General features: G+C 41.6%; 3 protein-coding genes across 3 annotated transcripts in view; 2 read left to right on the top strand and 1 right to left on the bottom strand.

Annotated features, from left to right (window-relative positions):
• The window catches only part of STX16 (syntaxin 16), a 385,173-nt gene that overhangs the window by 23,688 nt on the left and 333,764 nt on the right, over positions 1 to 27,721 (top strand). The gene's annotated exons all lie outside the window — the stretch shown is intronic.
• NPEPL1 (aminopeptidase like 1) lies at positions 35 to 23,919 on the top strand. Its single transcript, XM_026664919.2, has 12 exons — positions 35 to 244; positions 6,490 to 6,675; positions 7,952 to 8,122; positions 10,024 to 10,113; positions 11,848 to 11,929; positions 12,758 to 12,900; positions 13,338 to 13,415; positions 17,101 to 17,201; positions 18,094 to 18,217; positions 19,575 to 19,751; positions 20,547 to 20,657; positions 22,084 to 23,919. The coding sequence occupies exons 1-12, from the start codon at positions 95 to 97 to the stop codon at positions 22,240 to 22,242; spliced, it is 1,572 nt and encodes a 523-aa protein (XP_026520704.1). The 5' UTR covers positions 35 to 94; the 3' UTR covers positions 22,243 to 23,919.
• Positions 23,042 to 27,721, bottom strand: part of LOC113410493 (piezo-type mechanosensitive ion channel component 2-like) — a 76,575-nt gene continuing 71,895 nt past the window's right edge. Inside the window, exons 49-50 of the mRNA XM_087959029.1 lie at positions 26,767 to 26,992; positions 23,042 to 25,211 (exon numbers count right to left, since the gene is read on the bottom strand). Coding sequence (XP_087815155.1) covers positions 24,956 to 25,211; positions 26,767 to 26,992 — 482 coding nt within the window. The 3' untranslated portion in view covers positions 23,042 to 24,955. The remainder of the gene's footprint in view (positions 25,212 to 26,766; positions 26,993 to 27,721) is intronic.

Genomic DNA, 27,721 nt, shown 5'->3' with positions numbered 1-27,721 from the left:
CCTCCTCCTCCTTCCGCGCTGCCCTTCTTCTTACGGCCGCGGGAGGCAGGCGCGGCACCTGCCTGGGAGGAGCCGCCGCGCCGCAGGCAGAAAGATGGCGAGCGTGCAGCTGGAGTTCCAGGCCAGCGCTGGCGAGGCGGACCCGCAAAGCCGCCCGGTGCTGGTGCTGGGCCAGCTGCAGAACCTCCACCGGCTGCCGTGGGCTCACGTGCGGGGCAAGCTGCAGCCCAGGGTCACCGAGGAGGTAACGCGGAGTCGGGCTGGCATCGCTTCGCCTCCTGGGGCGGGCTTGCCTGCCGAACGCCCCCTTCGCCCTTTGGAAGGGGCGCTGCCCCCACCGCCGATTTGCAGCCGCGGCTTCCCACCCCAGCGCGTTGTTCTTGCAGCCGCGGCCCCTGCTTGCTTCGAGCCGGGGTCGCCCTCCCCTCGCCCTTTCTCTTTCCCGGCAGGCCTAGGCTGAGCCGGGAACCGCTCCAGCCGCGGCGGTCGGGTTGAATCCCTTCGCCTCTCCCGGCGCCCTGCTCGGGAGCGGAGTTCCTTCGGTGCTGCCCGACTTGGGTGGTTTGCCTGCAGATGTTTCATTATCTGAACTAAACTAGAATAGAGTAGAATAAACAGAGTTGGGAAAGGGACCCTGGAGGTCTTCTAGTCCAACCCCCTGCTCAGGCAGGCAGGAGAGGCTATATAACCATTTCAGACAAATGGTTGTCCAGTCTCGTCTTTTTTAAAAAAAAAACCTTCCAGTGTTGATGACTAGCACGGATGGTGTTACCTAGTGGGGTAATGAAATGTCACCAAGCTCAGAGACAACCTGTGACTCCACAATTCGACCCTGACCTACAGATACTCACTTCCATTGGTAGAATAGTTTTCTGCAGGGGGGGGGTTGCAGCCCTTTGCCCCCATGGAGAGCTTTGCAAGATGGAGAGAGGTGTGTGGGGAGCAGCGGTGCTCTGGTCTTCATTGCTGTTGGTGCAGATTCCGCATGAAGTGGATTTTGAAATTGCTAACCTCGTGGCAATCTGCTGCCTGCGCTTTATCCCCCTCCCCTGTCCCCCCCCAGCCCTTTTCCCCCAGTTAACCAGATAGGCTTCCAGGTGTTTGCCTGCCTCTTTATCATATCTTCCTAAGAGAGATATACAATGTCCTTCAGAGAGATTTATTGCTTGGTAATGCTATGTGAAGTCACAGATTTTTGGGCTGGGCCAAAATGTTGCTTGCTTCTTTGAGGCCGTTGGGTAAACCTAATCTTTGTGCCTAGTAAAGAGTTGTTTGTGGTTTAAGGTGTTATGTGAGTTCGGCCAATTGTGTTTGAATCAATATGATTAAGCAAAATAAATAATATAAGATGTGGTGTGAATGGAGCCTTAGATCATGCTGGCTGGGGAATTTTCTGAGTTGAAGTCCATCCATGTGAGAGTTCCTGAGATTAAGAAACGCTGCTCTAGATTTTATTCCATTTTCCCCAAGGTTCTTAAATTAACAAGGAAATTGAATGGATTTCCTTACAGGTGATCCTCGACTTAACAACCATTCATTTAGCGATCATTCGAAGGCCAGGAATAAAGTATAGGCGTAGAAATTTAACAAATAAATGAATAAATGATGAAAAAAGTAACCTATGACCTATCCTCGCACTTACAGCCATCATAGTTCCCCAAGGTCACATGAACAAAATTTGGGTTTTTGGCTACTACTATTTACAGCTGTTGTGACATCCTGGGATCGTGTGATCACCATTTGCAATCTTCCCAGCTGGCTTCTAACAAGCAAAGTCAGAGGGGAAGTCAGGTTTGTTTAACAGCTGCATGATTCACTTTACAACAGTGGCAAAAAAAGGTCATAAAATCAGGCATGACTTATTTAACAACCGCCCCGCATAGCAATGGAAATTCTGGTCAACTAGTTGTGACTGTAAATTGAAGATTAGCGGGATTTTTCAGTCTCAGCACTCTGAAGACAAATAATTTCACAATGGGAGTATGAAATTCAAGCTTTTTAAGATTTAAGGTGTTGAACTAGGGCCTAGGGCTAGGCCTACCCTCAGCCATGGAAACACATGGAGGATGTGCTACTTCCCAGTCACTCACAGCCCAATTTACAGGATTATTGTTGAGAAGAATTGAAGAATGCTACAAATGCAGGCTTGGCCTTCTGGTGAGCTTTAAATCTAACAAACGTTATATAGAGCTGAAATAGAACAGTATTTCTCAACCTTGGCAGCTTTAAAGCGTGTGGACTTCAACTCCCAGAATAATTCCCCAGCCAGCATGCGGAGAGGAAGAATGCTCATCGCCAGCACAGACAGACAGACAGACAGACAGACAGACACACACACACACACCAGTAGTGGGATTCAATTTTGTTTTACTACCGGTTCTATGGGCGTGGCTTAGTGGGCGTGGTGTGGCTTGGTGGGCATGGTGGGGGAAGGTTACTGCAAAATCCCCATTCCCTCCCCATCCCACTAACCTGCTTTCCAGCTCTGTTCTCCTGTGCAGGGCAACAAAAGAAGACCCAGCCAATCAGCTGGGACTCAGGAGGCAGAGAATAGATGGGGGTGGGGCCAGTCAGAGGTGGTATTTGCCGGTTCTCCGAACTACTCGAAATTTCTGCTACCGGTTCTCCAGAACTGGTCAGAACCTGCTGAATACCACCTCTGACACACACCATCCTTACCCTGTCAGCAGGCATGTGAGATGCTTCCTCATTTTCCCCCTCAACAGCTACCACTATTAAAAGATATCAGATGCCCAAAGCAGCCAGTGGCCACTCACTTATTGGGTCTTGCTACCAGCCAGTTGAGTACAGGGGCCAGAGGGAGGCAGGAATAAAGGTGGGAATACACCCCTTCCATCTTCCCTTGTGCTGTGCAACCTATGGGCTTCTGGGAAGTGTTGTCAGAAGCTTTGGCACAATTCTCATCCCCACAGAAATTATAGATCCCAGCATTCTTTAAAACTAGCCCATTTAAGTTATTGTAGTTCAATCACTCTTACCCTAGTCTTTCCTATTTTGTCTCATGGAAGGTTACAAGGCACCAGACGCAAGAGTTTTAGCATTTTATATATAGGCAGAGTGCCACATAAGCCATAATTTGCTCTGCTGAGCCAGGAGAGACGTGCAGGTTCTGTTTTGATTAATCGGGATGTTATTCTCCCAGTTGAGCAATACTGGCACAGCATCAGGGCCATATCATATCATACACTTGAGAAGCATTTTGTGAAAGTGTGTGCCAACAGTTACATTAAGGACACTTCCCCTTTTAATGACTTTCCCCAGCTATTTTTATTTACTTTTCAACAGCTGGACTTCCCCGTGATTGGAGAATGGTTTTGAATCTGGACTGAAGCCTTTGGGATCCTGGTGGTGTACAAATTTAATTGTAATAATAATAACAGCAACAGCAGCTTTTTATGGCCTTTTTTGAAACAACCCCCTTCTTGGGGATTCTTTAAATAGGCCCATAATTCTTCAGGGGAACTATTAATAGTTAGTATTTGCTTTCTCTAATATTTCCTTCCCCTTTCTCTGAAAAAGATGGGGACTGCCATGAGAAATCCATGTTTAAAATATTGTCTATCTGGGCTCTCCCAGTGCACTAAGACAGAGATAGGCTTGACTTAAAACCATATCTAGTTTTGGCCATTGCAATTTATGAATCATTAGCTTTCACCCAGCCAAAAGAGTCTAACCAAAAAAAAAAAGCTATACTTAGCATGATGTGCGAAAGCAGCCACTTAAATGCAAAAGAATCTTCAGATTGTCTAGAAAAGGATTACACATGCATACATTTTTAAAGGACTATAAGTTAGGACTCGCTGGTAAATCCCCCAGCCATAGAGGGGAACTAATGAAGGGTTCCTTTACATGCCCACACTCCCGTTGCACTGGGGGTAATGAGTGATTTCTGTTTCCTGTATTAACCGCTATGGGAAGCACTGATGTTGACTGCTATTCCTACATTGACTGCTGTGCCAAAATGTAGGGCTGCAAAAGTACAGGTAACTGCTGGATAGCAGTAAAGAGCTGGAATTTTCTATATTTCTCTGCTACCATCTTGTACTCATCTGGACTGATAGGGTACAGATCTGATAGCTCTATAAAAATTAGATTTTGGAGGCTCAGACCAATAGGGATGACAGCCATATATGTAGGTTAACTCAAATGACTTGATTGCCCCTGAATTGCCCAGAGAACTGTCCCTCTCTCTGGCCAGTGGGCCTATAAGAGCAGTTAATCATAGCTGCACGTTTTTTTTGGACAGGTTGATTGGTATAATTTTGCTTGATAAAGCCACCCGAATTCAAAGGCAGCTCTGGGTAGCATACAATTAAAACCAGTGCCCTCTTTAAAAACAGCAACAAAAACTCAGAACATTACATATTGTAATCAAAACCAGCACTACCTGTCAGATTGCCACACCATCAACTTTTTGAGGGGAAAAAAACAAGTTCTTAAAAGAGGCTTGTACGATTAGAGGGATCTGAATGTTGGGAGGAGATATCATTCCAGAGGAAAAGTCCGCTTCTTAAGTGCTAGGACAACGTTGCTGTTGGTTACATGCATACTTTACATCAGGGCTGTTAAATCCCGGCTCATAGGCCGGATGCATCACACACCAGCCATGCCCACGCCCGGTTTAGCGAAGTGGAGGAAGTCTCAATATGTCACGTGACGACGTGAGTTTGACACCACTGCTTTACATTGAGGAGCATATAACAATGTGGTAATTAAGTGGCAAATTAAATTACACTTTTGAGCCTTGTTCAATCTAGACATCACCCAGATGTTGTACTTTAGTTCCAGATAACAGATAATCAGAGTTGGAAGGGACTTGTAGGTCATCTAGTCCAACCTTCCACCCAAGCGGGAGACCCTACACCATTTCTGACAGATGGGAGTCCAATCTCTTCTTGAAAGTCTCAAGTGATGGCGCTCCCACAGCTTCCGAGGGCAACTTCTGTTCCAGGGGTTGATTGTTCTCACTGTCAGAAAGTTTCTTCCCGGAATCCCCAGCCATTGCCAAGAATTCTGGGAGTTCAGGAGAAACCACTTGGCAACCGTTCAGTCTAGAAAAAGAACATTGTTGACTTTCCAGTATCTCATGATTTTTAACTTTTGGTAGAGGGATGAGAAAATAATCTCCCATAGACAGTAGCAAATTGTCACTTGGTAAATGGTTGCATGCAGGTTTAAGAATAAGAATAAGAATAAGAATTTATTTATTTGTCATTACACTCGCAAGCGGGTGCAACGAAATGAGGTGCTCTTCCACAAAGTAAAAACTGGACAAACACCACTAAAAAGAAAAAAATTAAACTAAACACAACCAACCATACAATCATCTCTATGCAATTTAAAAATGTAAATACCCCATTACTCTCAGCCATTTAATTCCACAAAAATCTTATGACCCTGCATTCAAACTCAAAACTGCACTTTATGACCCTGCATTCAAACTCAAAACTACCCCATCATAATAAGAGTACACTTAAAAAAAAAAAACACCTTGAATTTTAAATGCTCCCATTATCCCTGCCAGTTGCATCAGTCTTTTCTGTGCAGGAAAACCTTCAGGCATCACAGAAAGAAGAGTCCCAACATGGTTCAGATCAGACAAGGGTATCCATCCCATAAGAGCCCAGGTGGCACAGTGGTTAGAATGCAGTACTGCAGGCAAACTGCCCACAGCCTGGAGTTCAATCCTGACGGGGCTCAAGGTTGACTCTGCCTTCCATCCTTCTGAGGTCGATAAAATGAGGAGCCAGATTGTTGGGGAGAATACTCAAATAATGCTTGTACATTGTAAACCACCTAGAGAGTGCTTCAAAGCACTACAGGGCAGTATTTAAGCCTAAATGCTGGGTATGGTCCAAAAAGGACCATGATGGCAACCACAAGGGTACAATTGAAGCTCTGCCTGTTTTTTTATATACCACACACATAAAAAAATGGGCAGAGTTTCAGGTGCACCCTTGTGGTTGCCATCTCGACTTTTTGGACCTACCTTTGAGGATTTCCCTGGGCTGAAGATTCTGCTTAAAGAACAGTGTGCCTGCTGAAGACCGAACTGTCAACTCATAAAATATTTCTATGGTCTTTTTAGAGTTGCCAACAGAAAGGGAGCGGGGCGCAGTGCAGCCACTTGCAAACTGAAACTGCATTCCATAAATGTTTTCAAAGATAGTAACTAGGTGACCAAAGTTTCTGCCGTGCAAAATTCTAACTGGAGAGCATGATTGATGACTCTGGGCTATGGATATGTCCCTTTGGAGAATATGAATTACGATACACCCAGGGGGTGGGTGGGTGGAAACCAGGGTGAAGGATGACAATGAATTATGTGTCTCATAGTCGGCTACACCGAGGTAGTGCTGGACATTTTAACTCACAATAAATCCTTTTGAAGTTTTGGCTCAAGACTCATGATTTAAATGGGGGTAACTGCCGGAATCTTGACACTAACCTTTTCCCCTCTGTTCTTAGATATGGCAAGCGGCATTAAATACTTTGAACCCCAACCCCACCGACAGCTGTCCCCTCTACCTGAACCATGCCACAGTAGCTGCTTTACCTTCCCGGGTGAGCCGACATAACAGCCCATCTGCTGCTCAGTTCCTGACCCGGGTTATCCGAACATGCTTGCCTGGAGGAACCAAGAGATGCATCCTTGTAAGTGAAGATGGGAGAGAAAGCACTCAAGGTGGAAAGGGGGTGATTTTTCTTAAAAGCCAACTTGCAATTTGGAGGTGTCCTCATTTCGTGATTGTTCTCAGTTATGAAGTCACCTTGTGACCAATCATTGCATTGATAATCTTTGCAGATCTGTAAAGCAAATCTGTAATTAAATGAAACTGCAACTGTGGTTATGATCTGTAAAGCTGGAGGAAGATCATAACCACAGTTGCAGTTTCATTTTATGGCCACTTCGCTTAACAACCAAGTTGCTGGTTCCAATTGTGGTTGCTAAACAAGGACTAACTTTAGTTAATTTCTAAAATGGAGGTGAATATATACTTGAGACTAAGTGTGTATCAGTTAAAGGCCTGGCAATTGTCTCTTTGTAGCGTGCAAAATATTGGTGAGATTTTTTTTCTATGGTGTGTTGTAGTAACCCAGACCAATTGGTTATCTTACCGAGAATATGCCAATCCAGAAACCCATCAGATTAATTGGTTGTGTAAATGCAATTGCTGCGATCTGAATGTTTGCTGTAATTCTCTCTGCGGTCTAAATCAATTCACCTTCTCTGCAATGGACTGTACAAATTGTCACTATTCAAGCAAAGACCAGTTTCTGTGTGGGTGGACTACATAACAACAAAGCAATTATCATTCTTCCAGGAAATTAGCCATCCATCATAATGCTTTGCTTATTTTAATCTTTTAGCCTGCTTTCTGTGTCTAGAGACACAGAAGGGAAATGGAACAAAATAATTGTCTCCAGCTTCATTGCAACTCAAAAGCCATTGATGAAAATTACTCCTAAGGCTGTAATTTTCCAAGTATAAGTGTGTAAGATGATAGAAGGGATTTTGAAGCTTTTTCAAGCTACAGAGCCCATTGATTCTTTTTTTTTTCATCCTCAGAATTGCTGACCAAAAAGCAAAGCTCTAGCGTAGTGTTTTTCTACCAGAGCAACTTCAAGATATGTAGACTTCAGCTCCCAGAATTCCCTACCCAGACATGTTGCCTGAAGAATTCTGAGAATTGAAGGTCGTACTCCTTAAATCTGCCCAGGCTAAAAAAAAAAAACATTGCTCTTGTGTTACAAAATGAATATTTTGGTTTTTCTTTGTCTCTTGCAGAACATCACCGGGTTCTTGTGGGGTTCAGGGGTTCCAGGGAAGAAGTTTGAAAAACATGGATTAAACTCCTTTTATCTAAGTGAAAACTAGTTCAACGTACTTGTTGTTTTTTTTTTAATCAGTGTTGGTTATCTATTTCAGATGGTATGTGAGCGCTCAGAGGTCTTCGCTTCAGCTTGTGCCATAGCTCGGGCCTTCCCACTTTTCACCCTTCGCTCCAGTTCATCTAGACGTACGGAGAAGAAGACAGTGGTTGTGGAGTTTTTCTTAATTGGGCAGAACAATGGCCCAGTAGAAGTCGAGATGCTGAAAGTAAGTTGACATTTTCCAGAGAGTTCTTCAGATTACAAACAAATTATTTACAGGTAACCTACAGGAATTGGAACCAGAACCAAAACCAGGGACGCGGTGGCTCAGTGGCTAAGATGCTGAGCTTGTTCATCAGAAAGATCAGCAGTTCGAATCCCTAGCACCGCGTAATGGAGTGAGCTTCTTTTACTTGTCCCAGCTTCTGCCAACCTAGCAGTTCAAAAGCATGTAAAAAATGCAAGTGGAAAAATAGGGACCACTTTGGTGGGAAGGTAACAGCGTTTAGTCATGCCAGCCACATGACCACAGAGGCATCTTCGGACAACTCTGGCTCTTCGGCTTTGTAATGGAGATGAGCACCGCCCCCTAGAGCTGGAAATGACTAGCACGTATGTGTGAGGGGAACCTTTACCTTTAAGCAATGCATTTGTAAAGCATGACATCAAGTGACTGTGCCACTTGGCGTCGGCAGTTTTCGCAGTGCCCGGTTGCCGTTACTAAGCAAATCATTATGGATGAAGTCACATGATTGCAATGTCCAACTTCCTGCCAACTTCCCCATTGACTTTGCTACTGGGAAGCTGACAGGAAAAATCTCAAATTGTGATCACATGATTGTAGGACACGGCAATGGTCAGAAATCCAAGCCAGTTGCCAAGTGACCAGACTGCAATCACATGACTGGGGAGGCTCTGCAACAGCTAGAACTTCGAGGTTCAGTCATGACTACCATTTGTTCAGCGCTGTCTCAAGTTCAGTCACTGCACTAGTGATCTGTCAGATGGTGCTCCATTCAAAATCCAAGAAAGAAATACTCAAGACTCCATTATTTAGAGAAAAGATATCTTTTACTGGAAATCAAGCGGTAGCAACAAAAGAATTCTGAATCTGAGAAAATGAGCACATAAATCACATATACAAAGTGATGGCAACGTTCCCACCCCCAATAGTTCAATTGGCTCATCCAATTAAAAGTTGTGTACCACATCATGTGGGCATCTCCAGGTGGTGATGAGGCCTCTGTCCATTGACCTTGACATATTTTGATAGAGTTGTGGCTGTGCGTAGCATAAGATAGAAGCCTAAGCAAGAACCTTTCCCCCACCCCAATTTATACAGTTCTGTTTTGTAAAATCCTCCAGCTCGCTTCCCATAATCATGTCCCCCCTCCTCCCCCCGTTACTTAATGACAGCCGAAAGATGCAAAGCAAAGGAAGAAAATCCTGAAGGCTGACATGATCCTTAAGTGAGGACCAGCTGTGCTGATCTCTTCCACCAGGGCATGGTCCAACCTGCCATTAAAATGAACAATGAAATTAAAATGTGCACATATCAAACATATCAGTGGTTGCAAAAAATGACCATCAACAAGCTTTTTCGAATATAACATCCTACATGTAGAAGTTCGCATTTCCTGAATAGATACCCTGCAGAGACGTTGGATGATAACACCCATTATCCCCAACACAAGCATTTTTCCTTCCCGGACTCCGAAGGCTTTCCTCAAGCCTCCGGGAGGGCGATAACAGCTTCCCCGGGCTCCAGAGGCTCTCTCTGGAAGCTGGAAACAGGCCCGTTTTCAGCCTTCCCAAACTTCTGGGAAGCCTGTTTTTTGCCCTCCCCGAGCCTCCGTGGGCACCCTGCACTTACGTGCATCCAAAATGGGCCATGTGAGGACTCCTGGGAGGGGAGGAGGGAAGGGGTAGGCCAGCCAGGAGTGGGATTTGGGGGGTTCTCCGAACTGTGAAGAATCTTAGCTAGAGGTTTTCCTGAACCCCCGCGAACCCCTAGCAGCCCACCCCTGATAATCCATTTGTAAAAGTCTATGGGCAGTAAAAATGCACTGTTTGGATGAAACAAAACTCCGCCAACACAGACTCCCTTTATTTCTTTTATTCTTTTAGTGTCTAGAAAGTGCTACAGAAGGGGTTAGATTGGCAGCTCGAATCGTTGACACCCCTTGCAATGAAATGAACACTGACAAGTTCCTGGAGGTTGGTGATGCCTTTCAAACATTGGTATTTTTCCAGTGAATTTGAAAAATGCTATGTAGGATTCATTTTTATATCTACCGAACTCTTGTTTTTTTTCCTGGTAGCTCAAAAGGGTGAAGGTCTTTACTTACTATTTTATCCTGAAATAATTCACAGTTACAAACTTAGTTTTATGAAGCAGAGCTTAGAATCGTTATGTTCCCACACATGGTCCGTCCTCCTCTGAATTTGGCTGATCCTTATCTGGCACCAATTTAATGCTGAACTTTATTTAGTTGACCAAATTCCTGTGTATAGGCTTGAATAATTAAATGTTCTAACCTTATGAATAGTCCTGATTCTTTACGCCTGATATTAATCCATTTGTGGGAATACAAGGACTCTAAACTTAATGCTTAACTCTGTCCCCAAACTCTATGTCCTCTTCTCCTGCACTAATATATCTTCCAGTGCTGGGTCCAAGAAGGCCCCACTGGCACCACAGATACCAGATTGGAGCCCCAAGAGACATTTGAAAACTTGTTCAGTGTGTGTTGAGGTATGAATAGTTGAAGTAGGTGGTGATATGTTTTTGATTATAGGATTTGAATTATTGTGACTGAATTCCATTATAATATTCTTATAACTTTGATTTGTTTTATGAGGATTGTAATTCTTAACATTGTTTTTTGCTGCTTGTGAGAAGCTTAGAGATAAAACACTTGAAGCAGCATTAAAGCACTTCTAATGAATAATAACTGTCCAACCAACAGAATTGATTGAGATTGGAGGAGAGGTGCCAGTGATAGAAAATTAACCAAAATATTAATTTGCTTGCCCTTTTCTAATTTCTTAAACAAATCACCTAGGGTGGCTGCCTCATTATTTCATAGTAGAACCTACTGTTGAACTTCTAAATTCTTTCAGGATAATAGTTTATAATTCTGCCATTCCTAATCACTCAAGATCAGAGATTTTTCCATACTGCTTTCTCTTAAAATCAGAACAGAAATGATAAGCCTTCTTCTTTCAAAGCAGCTTTCCCACCGAATGTTCTCCATAATAACAATGGAAAAATACTGTAAAATCCCCCATGTAGAAATTATAATTTCACTGCATATGGGGACTCCTTGCTGTTAGGACCTGTTATGGCCTCTAAAGTTTCTCATACATACCCCCACATTTTTTAAAATGAAAAATATTGATCTGTAATATTAGTAAGGATTATTTAATTTTTTTTCTAGATAGATGTGCGTGCTTCAGCACATCCTTTTTCACATGGCAACTCAACACTGCAGAGTAGAAATGATATTATTGGCCCAATGGCCCTTAAAGTCCATCATTTTTAACTGACCATGGTAGACAAGACCTTGCCCTTGTCAAAAGGGCGAGAGAGTGGGGACTATAGTGAAGAGGCAGGAACAGTCCCCACCAGCAAGTAAAATGGATCAGCAGCAACTCACAAGTTATTGGCTTTGCAACAAAATGACATCTGAGGGTGAAATACAGGGAGTAGATGATAAATGAGGTAGAAAGAAAAAGCTCTCAGGTGAGAGAATTCTGCCTTTCTTGCAAAGAAACCCTGTAATAAGGACCCAGGGGAATTGGGTGTGTAAGGCCCGAGAGTTGCAATGACATAGCTTAAATGTTGGACTTTACAATATGGTTTTGTGTTTTCAACATTGTTGAAAGCGATTGGTCATTTGATGATGATCAAGTGATGCCTTCTTTCACTTTTTTTTTTTTTTTTGAAAGGAAATCAGAAAAGTGGGAAAGGATTTGGGGATTGTGCCAACTATTTTTCAAAATGAAGAACTAAAGGAGAAAGGATTTGGAGGTCAGTCAAAGCAGTAAAATTTATTTTTCTTTCTTTCTCCTCCTCCTATACCCTAGAGAATTATTTCTTAATTCAGCCTTTCCCAGATGGCACTAGAGTTCTTAAGAGTTTGCTGTGCTGGATGAGAACTGTAGTCCTAGCCTGATTAGGGAAGACTGGCATCTTATGATTTCAACCCCTTCCTCATTCTGTTGATCAAAGTCATTGATTGATCATGTAACGTCAAGTCAGTCTATAGGTAGACCTTGCTTAGTGACTGTTCAAAGCTACAACAGACTCCTTAAAAATCTACTTACAACTTGGTCCAGGAATTCCAATTGATTGATTTGTTCAGTGATCCATTTGTTTGTTTTCTTAACTACCATGGGATTATCAAGAGTCTTCAGCACAAAATTTCAAAAGCATCAATGCTCTTTATCCTGCTTCTTCAAAATCCTCTAATGATTTGGGTCTTGGGTCTTGAAATCTCAAATAAGATTTCACTGGTCATTGTTCTAGACTTAATTCTTAAAATTTGTCTGATGCTGTTCAGAAATTTAAGGCTTGTAGAACAACTTTAAAAATAGGAAAGTGAGGAGCATGGGAGAACCTCAAAGATGTTACAGACTTGGTGCAACTCTTTGAGCTCCTGCCATGTATTTTACAAGTCCCTCTACCCATCTCTTAAGTAGAACAACGATACCTGACGATATCATGCTTAAAGTACAGATAGTCCTTGTGTGGTGACTGAAATTGATTTCAGCAAAATGGTTGCAAAATGAACCACATGACTGATGAGGGAAAGAGAGAGAGAGAGAATAATTTCTTAGTATCTTCCTTCTTCTCCAGGCATCTATGGGGTTGGGAAAGCAGCCATTCACCCACCCGCTCTGGCTGTGCTCAGTCATACCCCAGAAGGAGCCACCCAGACTATTGCTTGGGTTGGAAAGGGCATTGTCTATGACACTGGAGGACTCAGCATCAAAGGAAAGGTAAGTTCAGAGTCCTGGAAAGACTCCTGGCAGATATTACTCTAATATCCATGAGTTAAATGGACTCCAAGAAATGTTCTCCTTTCCCTTACTCACATCTACCCCTCGACATCTAAACCGAAAGCATAACTGATGACTAACTGGCATTAGTTAATTAGTTGGTCAAATATGCAGCAGCATCACAAATTAGGATTTATACTTACCCTTAACCATTTCAGACTAAATTTTGACAAGGAAGGAGAGGCAAAGATAAGCATGGAAGGAAGAGATGGAAATGTTGTCTTTAGGTCACATCTGGTACCTTGAGTTGGAGGAAGTTCCACTGAACTTGTTGCACTTCGCTTTTGAGAAGAAGGACGTGCAGCTGTTAGCCGGGGATACTTTGTCCTTCAATGGCTTTGAGATAAATGCTTGCATTTCTGCTTTTATTTTGCTAGACAACAATGCCTGGAATGAAACGAGACTGTGGTGGGGCTGCTGCTATTTTGGGTGCCTTCAAGGCCACTGTGAAACAAGTAAGTGAAATTCTGTAGATCACTGAAGAAAGTTGGTATTAACTATCTATGGTTAAGCCATCTGGCAATAATGAGATTGATTTATTTATATTTATTTATATTTCGTGTTTCTTAATCACCCATCTGCCTCAGAGATGGCCTTTTGGGGGTTTTGAAGATACTTTATCTGAATCTGACCCATAGTAAACAAGGGGGTTAGCTTAATAACTCTGATGTTCGCTTAATGACCACCACAAAAAAAGTTAAAGGGCAGGCTCCATTTTGGTTGTAAGTTGAGAACTGCCTATAATCCCTTTTCCTCAGATTGTAAAGAAACTGTTTTGGCTAGAGGTAACATGGATACTCAGGTCCTGTGTATATGAATGCATGCACACAATTCTCCAAATCTCATCCAAGTCATGGAGCCATATATTCACAGTTCTAAATGAACTTTGCAAGTAGTGTTTCAATATAGGATATCTTTCACATTCACTTTGAAATGCTTGTGATAAAGTTGGGACATCATTGGAGAATTTGAAAAGTTCTGCACACCTGTAGACATTTGATTTGATTTTATTGTAATTCTAAATACTGTGTGCATGGTTTTTTTTTTCCCTTTTCATACAAGGAAGGCATCTGGAATGGCTTACAAAGAAAGTCACGGTAAAAAATCAAATGGAATGTAAATCAGTAGAATACATATACAATATATGCACAAATTCAGCCAGATGACAATAGCACAGCAATTAAAGTAATGTCATCAAAAACGTAGCATCCATTCAATAACATTATGTGCATACTTGGCAATCAGTATGTCTATAAATGAAGAAAAAAGAATCTTCCAAAGTTCTACATTTCAAAATTTCAACCTTGCAACAGAGAAACCTTAATTCTCACCCCCTCTCTAAAAAATGAAAACTTCCTTATCTTCAGCTTGACACTTCCGGTTAAGCTGTGAGTCTTGTGTGATGGAGTATAGAAGTATGAACTATAAAGCATATTTGAAGTTCTCAGTAAGGAAATCTAATCTGATAAATATGCCAAATTATGATTTGTTCATTATTTTGTTCCTTCTATTAAGAAGAATCTTTGCTACCAGGCTCCATTTCCCCTAGAATTCATATAGAGGCATGTTCAAGATGCGCAGTGGCCATTTTCATTGTCACTGTGCTCTCAGCTTGTCTGTGTGTGTTCTTCGGTTGAAGTCAGATTCAGCAAATCACTGTGTTGACTTCTGGCTCTGCTGGGAACCCCTGGGAACAACATACGAAGTTGGAAGGAAGCCACCAGCTGCTCCCTTCTCTTGATCTCAATTTATCTTTAGGACCAAGCTCTTGAGTCCATCCACCTCCCCTGTTGGTTGGCAGGAGCCATGCTATCAGATTTAGACAATAATTTTCCCCCAACCCTACATGGAAATCCAAGGGATTGAATTTGGGATTTCAACAAAGCACATGCCTTTCTACTAAGCTCCTTCTCATCCATAGAGCAGGGGTGTCAAATTTGATTTCATGGAGGACCGCATCAGAGTTGTGTTTGACCTGGGTGAGGGGGCATGGCTGGGGTGGGCATGGACAGCTCACTCATGTCGGGGGCACCTGTGGTGGCCCGAGCACTCTGCCAGTGAAAACAGGTTCCTGAGCTCCATTTTTGGCTACGGTGGCCTCCTGCAAGCTTCTGCCACTGAAAACGGAGCGCAGGAATCCCATTTTCACTGGCAGAGGCACCATGGGCCGGTCCTTCGCTGTTTCCAGAGCGGTCCTGTGGGCCAGAAGTAAGCACCCCATGGGCCGGATCCGGGCCCCGGGCCTTGAGTTTAACACCCCTGCCATAGAGTATCATCTTCTATCTTCTTCATTCTGCTGCAGTTTGGGAATGTATGAAAGTGGGGTTGTTCTCTTTGCTAGATTTGTCCTTCCTGGCATTTCTGTACAAATGTTGACTTCAGAAATTAAATCCCATGCACCTGAACCAAACAAGTCACAAAGATGTGAGCCCAAATATTTTCCACTTGGTCAAGTTTGACAATATCAAAGCTGTATAACAGTTTATTGCCGGTCACACCTTCATTTCCTTTTCTCTAAATATTCCCCAGATAGGACTAGGATCAATATTTTTACATCAAATGATTCAGTGGAGCAGATTGGATCCTGAGATGAATATGCTAATTGTAAACACACTCAATTAATAGGAAAAAATTCAGATGCAAAATTATTCGTTGCTGATCATTACATAAAATTGAATGTTACATGATTTTTACTTATCACCCAGATATGGAGGATAGATGGAATAGACAGTGAAAACACAAGGGTTGGAATATTCAGACATTCGAAGTCTTATTGAAGACTTTTTTTTCTAAAAAGAAATACGGAAGAAATTTCATTCCCACAGTAAATCCTATTGCTGTGAAGCTTGCTGGCAGCTCTGATGCACTTTGTCCCTTACACCAACTGCCTGGGGATCCAGATCTGTAAACACATTCTCTGCAATAATTTAATGAACAGTAGGCCAGCCAAGAAAATTGGTCAGAAGATTACTTAAATGTTAAATTAGCATTTTCCTGGGCAATTGCTTTAAACAGCATCTCTGTTAGAAAAAGGAGTTGTATCAAAAGTTTGTTAGCAGTCCCTAGTGAACCTTCCTCAAGTGAAAGCTAATTATTTAGATCTCTCCAAATCAAGCCAAATGAAAACATAAGAGAGATGCTTTCAAGTTTTTTAAACATTACATTTAAAAGGAGGGAAGATAAAGGGATGTGTTCCAAGTTAACCAAATTCAGTAGATTCAGCTTTTTTTTAAAAACAGGGACTTTTTGATAACAATTCAGTTTTAACTTTTCTTATCTAAGCTCTTCTATATTTAATTTTTGCTTATATTAATTTCTAGTATTGTTTTGGTAGTATGTTAATTTTGCCTATAATTTTTAATCTTAACTTGTATGTTGTATGCATAGGAATAAGAATAGAATAGAATAGGAATAGGAATAGGAATAGAACAGCATATAGAATATAGAATGGAATGGAATAACTTTATTGTCACTTTAAATGTATATTAATATTAAATGTATATACATTAAAACGAGATTTAGTTGCATACAGCTCTCAAAGGGTAACCAACTCCAATCTATAACTATATAAACATAACAAAAAAAAGTATTTATATATCCACATACACACATATATATGACCCAGAGAAACAACACAGTCTAGTTCAGATGTATGTATATACAGGGCGAGAAAAAAATCTTGTGAGTTTATCAGACAGATGGTATAGGGGACAAAGCTGTTACAGAATCTGGTAGTCCTGCTAGAAATAGTTTGAAACCTCCTCCCAGAGGGGAGCAATAGAAACAGACTATAAAGTGGGCTTAAATGTGTAAGTTGGAGGGCAGTGTGTGTGTGCATGCACATGTGTGACTCTATTTGTGTAATGTGCTGTCTAGTATTTTTGCATGACTTGAGCCAGGGATACTGTAAAATGCACAGGCATATATCTATAGTTTGGCTATGGTACATGGACATTTTACATTTCTTTGTATGCCTTCCATTCCCAAAAGCTGTTTTGAAGCAGATAACCAACAAATTTTAAAAGGAGAAAAAAAAATGAAGAAAAAAGAAACCTAAGGGAGGGAGCTGTGTCTCCTAGAGAGGTGCTGGTTGGATTCATTGATCCATCATTTGATGTCTTCTTTTTCTTCCTGTAACAGGGCTTTAAAGACAACCTTCATGCAGTGTTTTGCTTGGCTGAGAATTCTGTTGGACCAAATGCAACAAGACCTGATGACATTCACGTTCTTTACTCGGGAAAGTAAGTTTAATCTGCTCACTGTCTCTGTTGCTTCATTAAATAAATTTACCACCTGCTTTCTATTTTTCATTTTGTGATTATTTAATTTTGTTAGGTTCCTTCAGTACTCACCAGGGTTGAAAAACAGGATAAAAGAAGGAGGGAGGGAGGATTGGGAATCTTTTTTTTTTCACATTAATCTTTAAATTTTCCTTTTCTGGTTGGCTTTTACTTGGACAAATAATTGAAAGAGCCCACATCTCTTTAATCAAACAATGCCGTGAATGCCTCTCAATGGAGGTGCCAGCCCCCTTGAACAAAATTACCATATAGATAGCTGCCACCCTATTTTATTTTATTTTTGTCTTTTAAAGACCCCATGATCCCTTACATTGGGGTGGAGTCGGGGCAACTGAGTGAAGCTGAGTGTTTACTGGCTGGAGGCCCTTCCTGTCACCAATGTGGAGCTCGCAGCAGATATATTCTCATTGTGCCCAGAGAGAAATATCTGCCTCTACGTAGGATCGAACTCACAGCCTCCCGATTGTGAGGCGAGAGCTCCACCTCTAGGCCACCGCACCACTTTGTTACCACCCTAATGATGTTCTGAAAATCTTTAACAACTTCACTGTTGTGGGGTAGGATGTTTGCATAGCCCTATAGATGATGCATTTGCTGATATGGGATTTTCTTCTTTTTAAATCTGTTTTCTATTTTTAATGTAAGCTGCCCAGAATAATACTTGGGTCAAATGACCTCTAAATCTCATAAATAAATATTCTGTCGCTACTATATTAAAAACACAGCTTACCACAAGAAAGGAAGCCTGTGAAATTAACGTAGGAATGTTAACACTAACTTGGGTGGTGGTTGTATATAAATGAACCATTACCGCCTTTTGCCTCTTTCTAAGAACTGTGGAAATCAACAATACCGATGCAGAGGGGCGTCTGGTGCTTGCTGACGGCGTCTCCTATGCTTGCAAAGACCTTGGGGCTGACATCATTCTTGACATGGCCACTCTCACAGGTGCTCAGGTACAGTTGGTGAACACATAAATAGCATTGCTTGCCTCCATTCTGCTTTAAGCTGAAGGGGGGTGGGGAGAGATCCTTCTGACACCCCACCCAAGGGAGATGGTGCTTGCACGAGTTTGTGTGCGAAGTCCTTCCCGAGAGACTCAGCAGAGTTTGAAACGAAGGTTCTTCCACAAATGCAAAAAAGCTATCATTGATCTGGTTAATAATATCAAGAGAATAATGGCAGGAGGAAGCAGGGGGGAATTGTTACTTGTATGGTTTGCACTGTAATTAACAATTCATATCCTGTCATTCAGAATAACATCATGTTCTTGCTAGTAGTCCTCAATTTACAACCACAGTTGGGATTGGAAAACTCATCATGAAGCAGTGTGGTCATTAAGTGAGGCACCATGTGACCACACATCCAATTTGATTAAATGTTTGTCTCATTCGTTAAGTGAACCCCTGCAGCTGTTAAACGAGACGCCATGTGATCGTATTTTGCAGTCTTCTCTGCTGGCTTCCCCATTGACTTCTTGGAAGCCAGCTGGGACAGTTGCAAATGATAACCATACGATCGCAGGCACTGCAGCAGTTATAAGTGCAAGGACTGGTCATAAATCATTTTCTTGAGCTCCCTTCTAACTTTGAGTAGTCGTTAAACGAACAGTTGTAAGTTGAGGACTACCTGTACAATAGCTTAGTGAAGAAACAGGACAGCATCTCTCAACATTAACAGTAGTTCATTAAATGTATGTATATATGTATACATGCACACACACACACACACACACACACACACACACTTATATGCTGCTTATTTATTTTAGTTCTTTAACATATAACAGGATATAAAAGCCACGGTAGCGCAGTGGTTAGAATGCAGTATTGCATGAATTCAACGCTGATTGTCAGAGGTTCAATTCTTACTGCCTCAAGGTTGACTCAGCCTTCCAAGGTCAGTAAAATGAGGACCCAAATTGTAGGGGACAATATGCTGACTCTGTAAACTGCTTAGAGAGGACTGTAAAGCACTGTGGAGTAGTATATATAGTCTAGGTGCTATTGCCATTGCTTGACTCCCAACAACTCCCAGGGAACAAAAATCCTGAACCTATGTTTCCTAGGTCACCAATAGTTCGGGAACCCCCTGATTTACCTACAGCATCCTTTCAGAGTAAGGATCCCGACTTCTTTACAGGTCACAGAGGATACAGAGATACATTCTCTGTCTCCCCATCACGTTTTCAGCATCTGAAAAAGAAGGAGGAACTCTTAACCCCAGTGCATGGGGAGGCATCTGGCTGAAACACTTCTAAGTGCACATTCGGATAACTTCTGCTTTTACCTTTTGCCCTTATACCCCTTCTAGGGAATCGCCACCGGGAAGTACCACGCGGCTGTCCTCACCAATAACGAAGAGTGGGAACAGGCCTGTATCAAAGCAGGCAGAAACTGTGGTGATCTGATTCACCCCCTCGTCTATTGCCCAGAGCTCCATTTTAGTGAATTTACCTCAGCTGTAGCCGACATGAAGAACTCAGTGGCAGTAGGTTTGCTTCATTTATAATAATTTATCAATTTATAATTTGTAATGTCAACTGCCAGGCTGTTTTCTGTCCTCTGGTTTTTTACAACATGGTTTTTGTTTTTTTGTTTTTTTAGATAGTAGCTTTGCAAATGTATTGTGCATCCTGTATTGTGTGGGCTAACGGCTCCTCAAAATCAGATTATTTTATGTATAAGGCCAACCATGAAAAAAGGCAGGGGAGGGGGAAAATTTGAAAAAAAGATTCCAGATCTCCAACTACACTGCCTGAAGGATTTTGAAAATGGGATTCTTCTATAGGATTCTTCTGCTTTAGGAGCCATAGCAAACTGTAGCATTTTGCAGTGATGGCAGACTGATGTTGTCATCCTGCAAATGCTGATATTGCACATTCCTATTCTCTGATGAGTATATTTACTCATCTCTGCAGAAGTCCATGTCTCAGTTTTAAATTTGATGTTCTAAAGCAGGGGGTCCCCAACCCACAGGCCACTGCCGGGCCGTGGCCTGTTCACAACCAGGCCTCACATGTGGTGGGCCGGTGCACACACACACACACACACACACACAGCTTGACTCACGCAAGTGGCTGGCTGGTGCACATACATGCAAGCTCAACTTGCAGTCGAGTTGCATGTGCATGCACATGTGTGCCAGCTTGCCACTGACACGGGGTCTGGTCTCTCCCCCCCACCCCCCCAACCAAGCCATTAAGCTGCAAAGTTTGGGAACTGCTATTCTAAAGCAGACTGAAATGAATTAAAGGCAGCTCCCCTGTGTTGTGTTTTTCTTTAGGACCGGGATAACTCCCCCAGCTCCTGTGCTGGACTTTTCATTGCTTCACACATCGGGTTTGATTGGCCTGGTGTTTGGGTCCACATAGATATTGCAGCTCCCGTCCATGCGGTGAGTAAAAAAGATTTTTCTTAATGCTCTGTCTGCTGCTTGTCTTTCTGGAGCTTTGTCCCAGTTATTTACGTCCTTGACAAAAACTTTTTCCTGATACATAAATGTTTGTTTCTTTCAATTATGATAAAACACAGGGTTTTTTCCCCCTCTAATGTTATGTCCACTGTAACTGTTTTCCCATTTGTTTTTTCTATTCTTTTATCTAATTAATACATACAGTCTCACTATGTGATTTCATGGTTCTGGATTGACTGCTGAGTTGGTTGCATCTATGACTGTCCTTGACAGTTTTCTGGAAACTAAAAGCCGTACATTCAAATCATAACTGGCGGTAATTGTAAGCTTCTCACCTGAATCGAGTATTGGGAATACTCCATTGCTTAAAGAAATACACAGGCTTGCAGATGGCTTTTGGAATGTGGTACAGATAGTCCTTGATATACGACCACAGTTGGGAACCGAATTTCCATTGCTAAGCAAAGCCGTTGTTAAGTGAGTTCTGCCCAATTTTACAACCCTTTCTTTGCCATGGTTGTTAAATGGACCACTGCAGTTGTTAAATGAATCATGTCATTAAGCAAATCTAGCTTCCCCAATTGTCTTTGCTTGTTAGAACCTGGTTGGGAAGGTCACAAATGGTGATCACATGACCCTGAGACACACAACTGTCATAAATTCATTTTAGTTGCCAAATGCCTGAATTATGATCATGTGACTGTGGGGAAGTTGGTCTGGTTGTAAATCACTTTTTAGCGCTATTACAATTTCAAATGGTTGCTGAACGAACACTTGGAAGTCAAGTACTACCTGTATCAATCTTTAAAGCATTCAAGATTTCCCTGGTGTTTGCATGGATGTCTTTTGGGGGTTCAGCAAACTCAATCATGCTGTATTCTTTGAAAATATTATAAAATATTCTTCTCGGGAGTTGTGTGTAGGATTTCTTTATATTAGTTTTAGGAAAAATTTAAACAATTGTTTGTTCTTCAGTGGTAACTCCTAAGTTACAATAAGAAAAAAATTACAATGGAATATTGTGGATGTTACAGATGCTTTCTGCATTTTACTTCTTTTAACAAGCAGTGGTTGGTCTTTACATCTTTCTTGAATCCTTTTCCCTAAAGTTTCTTCTCTCTTGAGAAGAAGGGACTTGTTTGACTGACAGATGTGCTTCATTATATTTTCTTTTTTTTAAATGTAACTGTAGATTCAGGTGTGCACCCTTTATGCTACATTTGGATAACTAGAATTTACTGAATAAACCCAAGTGGTTTTGGTTCACACAATAGCCTGAGCCAGTCCCAAACAAGCTGCTTGTGTGAATGGACATTTGGCATCAGTGTCCAGAGTTTTCTCCTAGTGTTTTGTGTGTGTTTTGGGCTCAAAGGCTAACCATCTGAGATGCCTTTCTGTTTGCCTCTAGGGAGAGAGAGCCACTGGCTACGGTGTGGCTTTGTTGCTGTCACTCTTTGGGCGTGCCTCTGAAGACCCTCTGCTGAATATGGTCTCACCATTGGGCTGCAGCGGAGACTCCTTGGAAGACGACATGGGGAGAGATAGCAAGAGACGGCGCTTAGTTTAATTCCCCTCCTCTCCCTATTTTGGAGCTGGCATGCCAGAATTACCTCACTTTGCACTGATCAATTTCCTAATCCTAAAATAGCATGTGTCAGAAATGGCCATTTCAAGTGTAAAAAGAGAATAGACACAAAAGTTGTGGTTGCTTGTATTCTGGTTTTCCCTGATGATGAAAAGTCCAGTTTTACTGGTTTCTAAGAATGGTTTGCATTACAGGTTTTTTTTTTTTTGCGAATGTGTAACAGCTTGCAGCTCCCAGCAGCCCTTGTTGAGGAGGGCCAAGAAATGTTTCTCATCTCTTCTCTTTCAAAAACTATCTGAGCCTATTAATAACAACTGCTTGATTTCTTACTTCCTATAGAGTTTTTTTAGTTAGTTTCTGGATTCTCACTCTTGTCAGGGCTTCCTTAGCCCCTTGTCTTTCACAATATATAAAGTAGAGGGGGAAACACCACACAGTTGTCACCATACAGTCTAGACCAGTGGTCACCAACTAGTGGGCCGGGAGGGTGGCCCTTGAGAAAATGTTGGTGGTCTGCAGTGAAATGTCACCCCCAAAGCAATTAATCCAGGCTGTGCGGGAACACAAGGCTGCACCGCCCACATGGCCCTCAGGAACACCAGGCTTCCATCGCATTGCGAGCAACACGAGGTAGTGAAGGGAGGGGGGAAAAGGCAGAGGGGGGAACTTGCCCCACTCACCCCACGTGCCTCGCCTGGCCACCTGGCTGCTTCTTTCCACTTCCTTCTGCTTTTGGCTGCATGCAAGGAAAGCAGCAAAAGCCTTTCTTTCTCTCCCCCAAACTCTGCCAGAAATGAGTCTTTGGGACCCTGCAAGGCCTCCTGCTCCAAGGGGCTGCACCAGCAAAGACTCATTTCTGGCGGAGTTTGGAGGAGAGAAAGAAAGACTTCTGCAGCTTCTGCTGCTTTCCTTGCATGAAGCCAAAAGTCTCTCTCCCCCCCCCCCTCCGAGAATGGGATCCCAAATAAAGATCTGTAGGAAAACAGGGTGGGGAATTTTCCTGCAGACTTTTTTGAGGATTTTCCAAGGGTCTCTGGTCTGCAGGATTTAAAATTATAAGTTTAGTGGTCCCTGAAGTCCAAAAGGTTGGTGACCCCTAGTCTAGACCAGTGTTTCTCAATCTGGGCATCTTTAAAATGTGTAGACTTCAACCTGGCTGGCTGGAGAATTCTAGGAGTTAAAGTCCACACATCTTAAAGTTGTGACCAAGTACATACTTCATGGTTAAAGGCACTCTGTTTCCAGACATTCTGCTTCTTGGACATCTCAGTCTGCATTTTTGTCCCCTGCAGGTCGGTAAGCAGGAACTAAAGAGGGAAGATTTGGAAGAAACAATGTCTCTCTTGCCCTGCATCACACTGGGAAATGTGAAGCCCAACACCTGCTTAAGTTGTAAGGTGGCAATCTTGGGATAACAATCACTTTGGACTCTGCTGTCTCCCATGACATTAATGGAAGCCTTAATCTCTTTCTTTAAAAATAAGCTTTAAACAAAATACTTCCCCACATGCTTTTCTTGCATGATTATTTTATTAGTGTGACCCAGTGCACATCTCCATGAAGTTCTTAACATGCTTGTGCTGATGAATTACATTAATGTTTAGAATTAAAGACCTTGTGGGAGGTAACCACGCCAGAATAAAGCTTCTCTTGTTTCAACATTGTTTGGGTTTTTAAATCAGATTTACAATGCATTTTTTGGCTAATTCCTGAAGGTGTTCCAAAGATGGTAGAGAAATTTATGGAAGAATTGAAGATACACAGATTGCTATGTTGATGGAAGGCAGCTAAATGCAGCTGAAGCAGTTAATGTCTCATGAGTAAGTCATGAGAGCAATTGAAACCATGGAGGTTCCAAGAAAAGCAATCTCTCTTGCTCTTCTTGGCACCTCCATGGGGTCTCTGGTTGGCCAGTCCTTTCTGGAAACAAAGAGCTGGATTGGCTGGAATGCATTTTTATTATACCTTTTGTGTCAAAGGCCTAAAGTGGGATCATGCTAGGAAAGTCACTCTGTCTTTTAACCCATTACTAACATTAAAACCTTAGTGTCAATGAGTAAGGACTACCAAGACCATGATATCCAACTAAGCATCCACTGCAGGAATCGTAGCACTTATGACAGATGCTCTGCTTGAATATATCCAGCAAAAGGGAGTTACTATCTTTATAGATAGAATTGGTTCTATTATTGAAGTGCTGTCACTATTTAGAAAACCTTTTAACCTTCAGGCAGACACTTATTTTCCTAGGGCAAAGTCATTCTGTGTTTTATTTTATTTGTATGCCTATGTAACATTTTATTTTGTTCATGCCACAATTATTTGACAAAGACATAATTCCTAATTCATTGCTAACTTTACTGCCCTGTTGAATTGAATTGGTAATTTGGAATCAGACTGCATACAATTAAAAGGGGGGGGGATCATAGGAGCAGTTAACATTTACTGAGGATTTCCCCTGGCCCAAATCACTGTACAGCATTATAAATTCCAATCTCTGTGCAATATAAAACTGCATATCACACCCTGGATATTAAATCTTACATGTAGTTGCACACCTCCACAATGTAGATTAAATATTCAATACACCAAAACAACATTGCCTTGATGTCCTGTGAAGTGATGCCCAACTCCCAAGTGCAGGCCCTGTTTTTCGTAGAGTTTCTTAGTGGTAATCTCCCATCCATGCTGCTTTTTATTTTTCCTTGCGTTCTCTGGTCCATTTGATCATTGTTTCAGGTGATCTGTACAGAAAAATGAGTTTAGCAAAAAGCTGCTCTTCTAGCTCCAATTCTCCAGCCTCTCTGGCCAAGAAGATATCTGTGCAGAGTTTCAGGATGCGGTCCACATTGGGCAGCTCTTCGAACATGATGGAACGTGAGAGACCATTGAAATACTGTCGGATGAATTTCCCAATAACCAAAACAAATGACATATAGAGACCGGCAATGCTGGTGTTTGGAGAAAAGAAAAGCCAAGGTTAGTTTCAGAGTGAGTAGTGTAAGATTTGAAATGCATTTTCCTGTTTCTGGCCCTCTGAAGTTATCTTCCAAGGCAAGTCGCTATAGCCCAAACTCTTTCTCATATGTTCCCAAATTTGTATATCTGTATGTGTACCCTGCCTTTGAATTACTGAGCTTCCTGGGCAAGTGAAATCTTAACCCTGATCAAATATCCAAGAGTTGAATCTGACAGTTAACCACAAAAACTATATCAAAATAATATATACAGTCCATTGTCCTTAAGCTCTCAAAGCAAAAACACACGGATGTTACATTAGGTCATGTTCTCATGTTTACATGATTTTAATTTCTCTTGGAGAATTTTGCTCGGAAGTTTATCTGCTCGGAAGTTTAACGATCATGGATTTTATATACCATTCTGACAGACTATCTCTTCCTACAATGTTGGATGGTTTCTGTATAAAGTCTTAAAGTGGAACAGTCCATGAGTTCAATTCCTGGTAAAGTATTAAAACCTCACAGAATAAAATCTGGCTGTTTATGTCTGATGAGTTCCAGTATAGGATGAAACCAGTCATGTAGTGCTTCCTATTAGTGAATATAAGTAAAAGCTATGTTCAGTAAATTGCTAAGCAGGGTTTTCCCAGAGGATTTTATTCTAGAGCAATCTCTTCCTACAACGTTGGATGGTTTCTGTATAAAGTCTTAAAGTGGAACAGTCCATGAGTTCAATTCCTGGTAAAGTATTAAAACCTTACAGAATAAAATCTGGCTGTTTATGTCTGATGAGTTCCAGTATAGGATGAAACCAGTCATGTAGTGCTTCCTATTAGTGAATATAAGTAAAAGCTATGTTCAGTAAATTGCTAAACGGGGTTTTCCCAGAGGATTTTATTCTAGAGCAAAGCTATTCTAAGGCTTTAAAGAGGCTAGATTTTTAGTACTTAAAGTTAACCCTTGTTTTTTAATCACAGATTAGCTAGCATTTGGGTGTAAAATACAATATAAAAATAACCATTATAATTTAAAAAACTGACAACTCCTGCTCCCTTTTTTGAAATTGTACATAGTGGGAAACTTAGAACACTTCTAAGGCTTGCATGCTACAGCTTGTGAATAAATAAAACATTGGAGATAAGATTGGTGATATAATGAGATTTCTTTTTTATGTTCTCATTAGTTTATGAGAAAGTTGCCAACTCCCTTTGCATATTTGGATCAACCACCTATAGCACTACTACCTCAAAAACATTGTAAAGTGTGGGCTATAACTACCAAGGAAACTCTAAATCTCTAGGACATGGGTGTCAAACTCGTGGTGTCACATTGCCGTCAAGAGACGTTTTGTGACATTTTTTCCCCTTCACGAAACTGGGGTGGGCGGGGCCTGCGCTTGATGCATCCATCCTGTGGGCCACCAGTTTGACACCCCTGCTCTAGGACAACTTCCTCAAGTTGGTGGCGTTCAGGTTCATTTAACTCCAATTCTGTCAATGGCTGATTAGGGAGTCAGAGCAGGAAATGTTGGCTCTACTATCCTTACCCATATCCACTGATGAATCCCAGGCCAGAAGGACTAACTTTATCGTTACAAATTATAATCTCCATATTCTTGCTGCATCTGTTATCCAAACAGAGAGGTATCTGCTCTTTAACAATCCACCATTCAGAAACGTGACTTGAAGACTTGTCTGGCAAGCGCTGCAGCTTTATGGTTATATTTCTGAAGAAGGCCATTGCATCAATGTCTTCTACCTTCTGGGAATGAACTGTTGAAAGCAAGTTAATTTCTGTTTCCCACACTTTCTCCCTGATAAAGAACAGATGCCTGTGCTGCTCTCAATTCTATTTACATCTTATAATAAGACAGGGAGCAAAACACTGGGTTCTGGCTGGGGAATTCTGGGAGTTAAAGTCAAAATATCTTAGTTGCCAAATCTTAAAAACACTGCTTTAGGCTGTGTATAACGCTAAGTTATAATTGGCTCTATTTTCTTTTGTTTTCATATGAATATGTGAAACCATTTATTAGGGTTTTTAGGGCATTATAACTTATTAAATTGAAAATGATGATTTAATATTATGTATGAACAGTCAAAAGTGGTTTGCACACTCACATCTTCTATCTTCTGATTGTACAGTCAAAACTATAGAGCACACTAGCATCCCCCTATTTGTGTGCAATTATTACCAAATGCTTCAAAACACAGGAAAAATGTAGTCTACTACAACTGGGCTCGTCCATTCTATTAAATTATAATTTGTTTTAACCATGGTTTGCTAATTAAGCTAGAGTGATCTAGTTCACATGAGATGTTAAACATTGACTATGATTTTCATGCATTGCAATAACCCCTAACCAATCCAAGCAAACGAATATAGCTCATTGTGATGTGAAATACTCTTTTTTTTTCAAGACATAGGAACTAGCTAGCTATGATGGGTAAGCATATGTATTTGATTTTAAATACAAAAAAGGCTTTATATCTTCTCCCAGC

Source organism: Notechis scutatus, chromosome 3 (genome assembly GCF_049901735.1).
Source record: "Notechis scutatus isolate UNSWTSFEM ecotype Mainland chromosome 3, rNotScu1.2, whole genome shotgun sequence".
Lineage (NCBI taxonomy): Eukaryota > Metazoa > Chordata > Lepidosauria > Squamata > Elapidae > Notechis > Notechis scutatus.
This window is presented reverse-complemented; position numbering and strand designations above follow the sequence as displayed.

Excerpts from the sequence above, each read along its gene's own strand:
- NPEPL1 (XM_026664919.2), top strand. The coding sequence starts at position 95 with ATGGCGAGCGTGCAGCTGGAGTTCCAGGCCAGCGCTGGCGAGGCGGAC. Across the intron at positions 6,676-7,951 it reads GAACCAAGAGATGCATCCTT|ATGGTATGTGAGCGCTCAGA; the intron begins GTAAGTGAAGAT and ends TATCTATTTCAG. Across the intron at positions 13,416-17,100 it reads TCAAGGCCACTGTGAAACAA|GGCTTTAAAGACAACCTTCA; the intron begins GTAAGTGAAATT and ends TTCCTGTAACAG.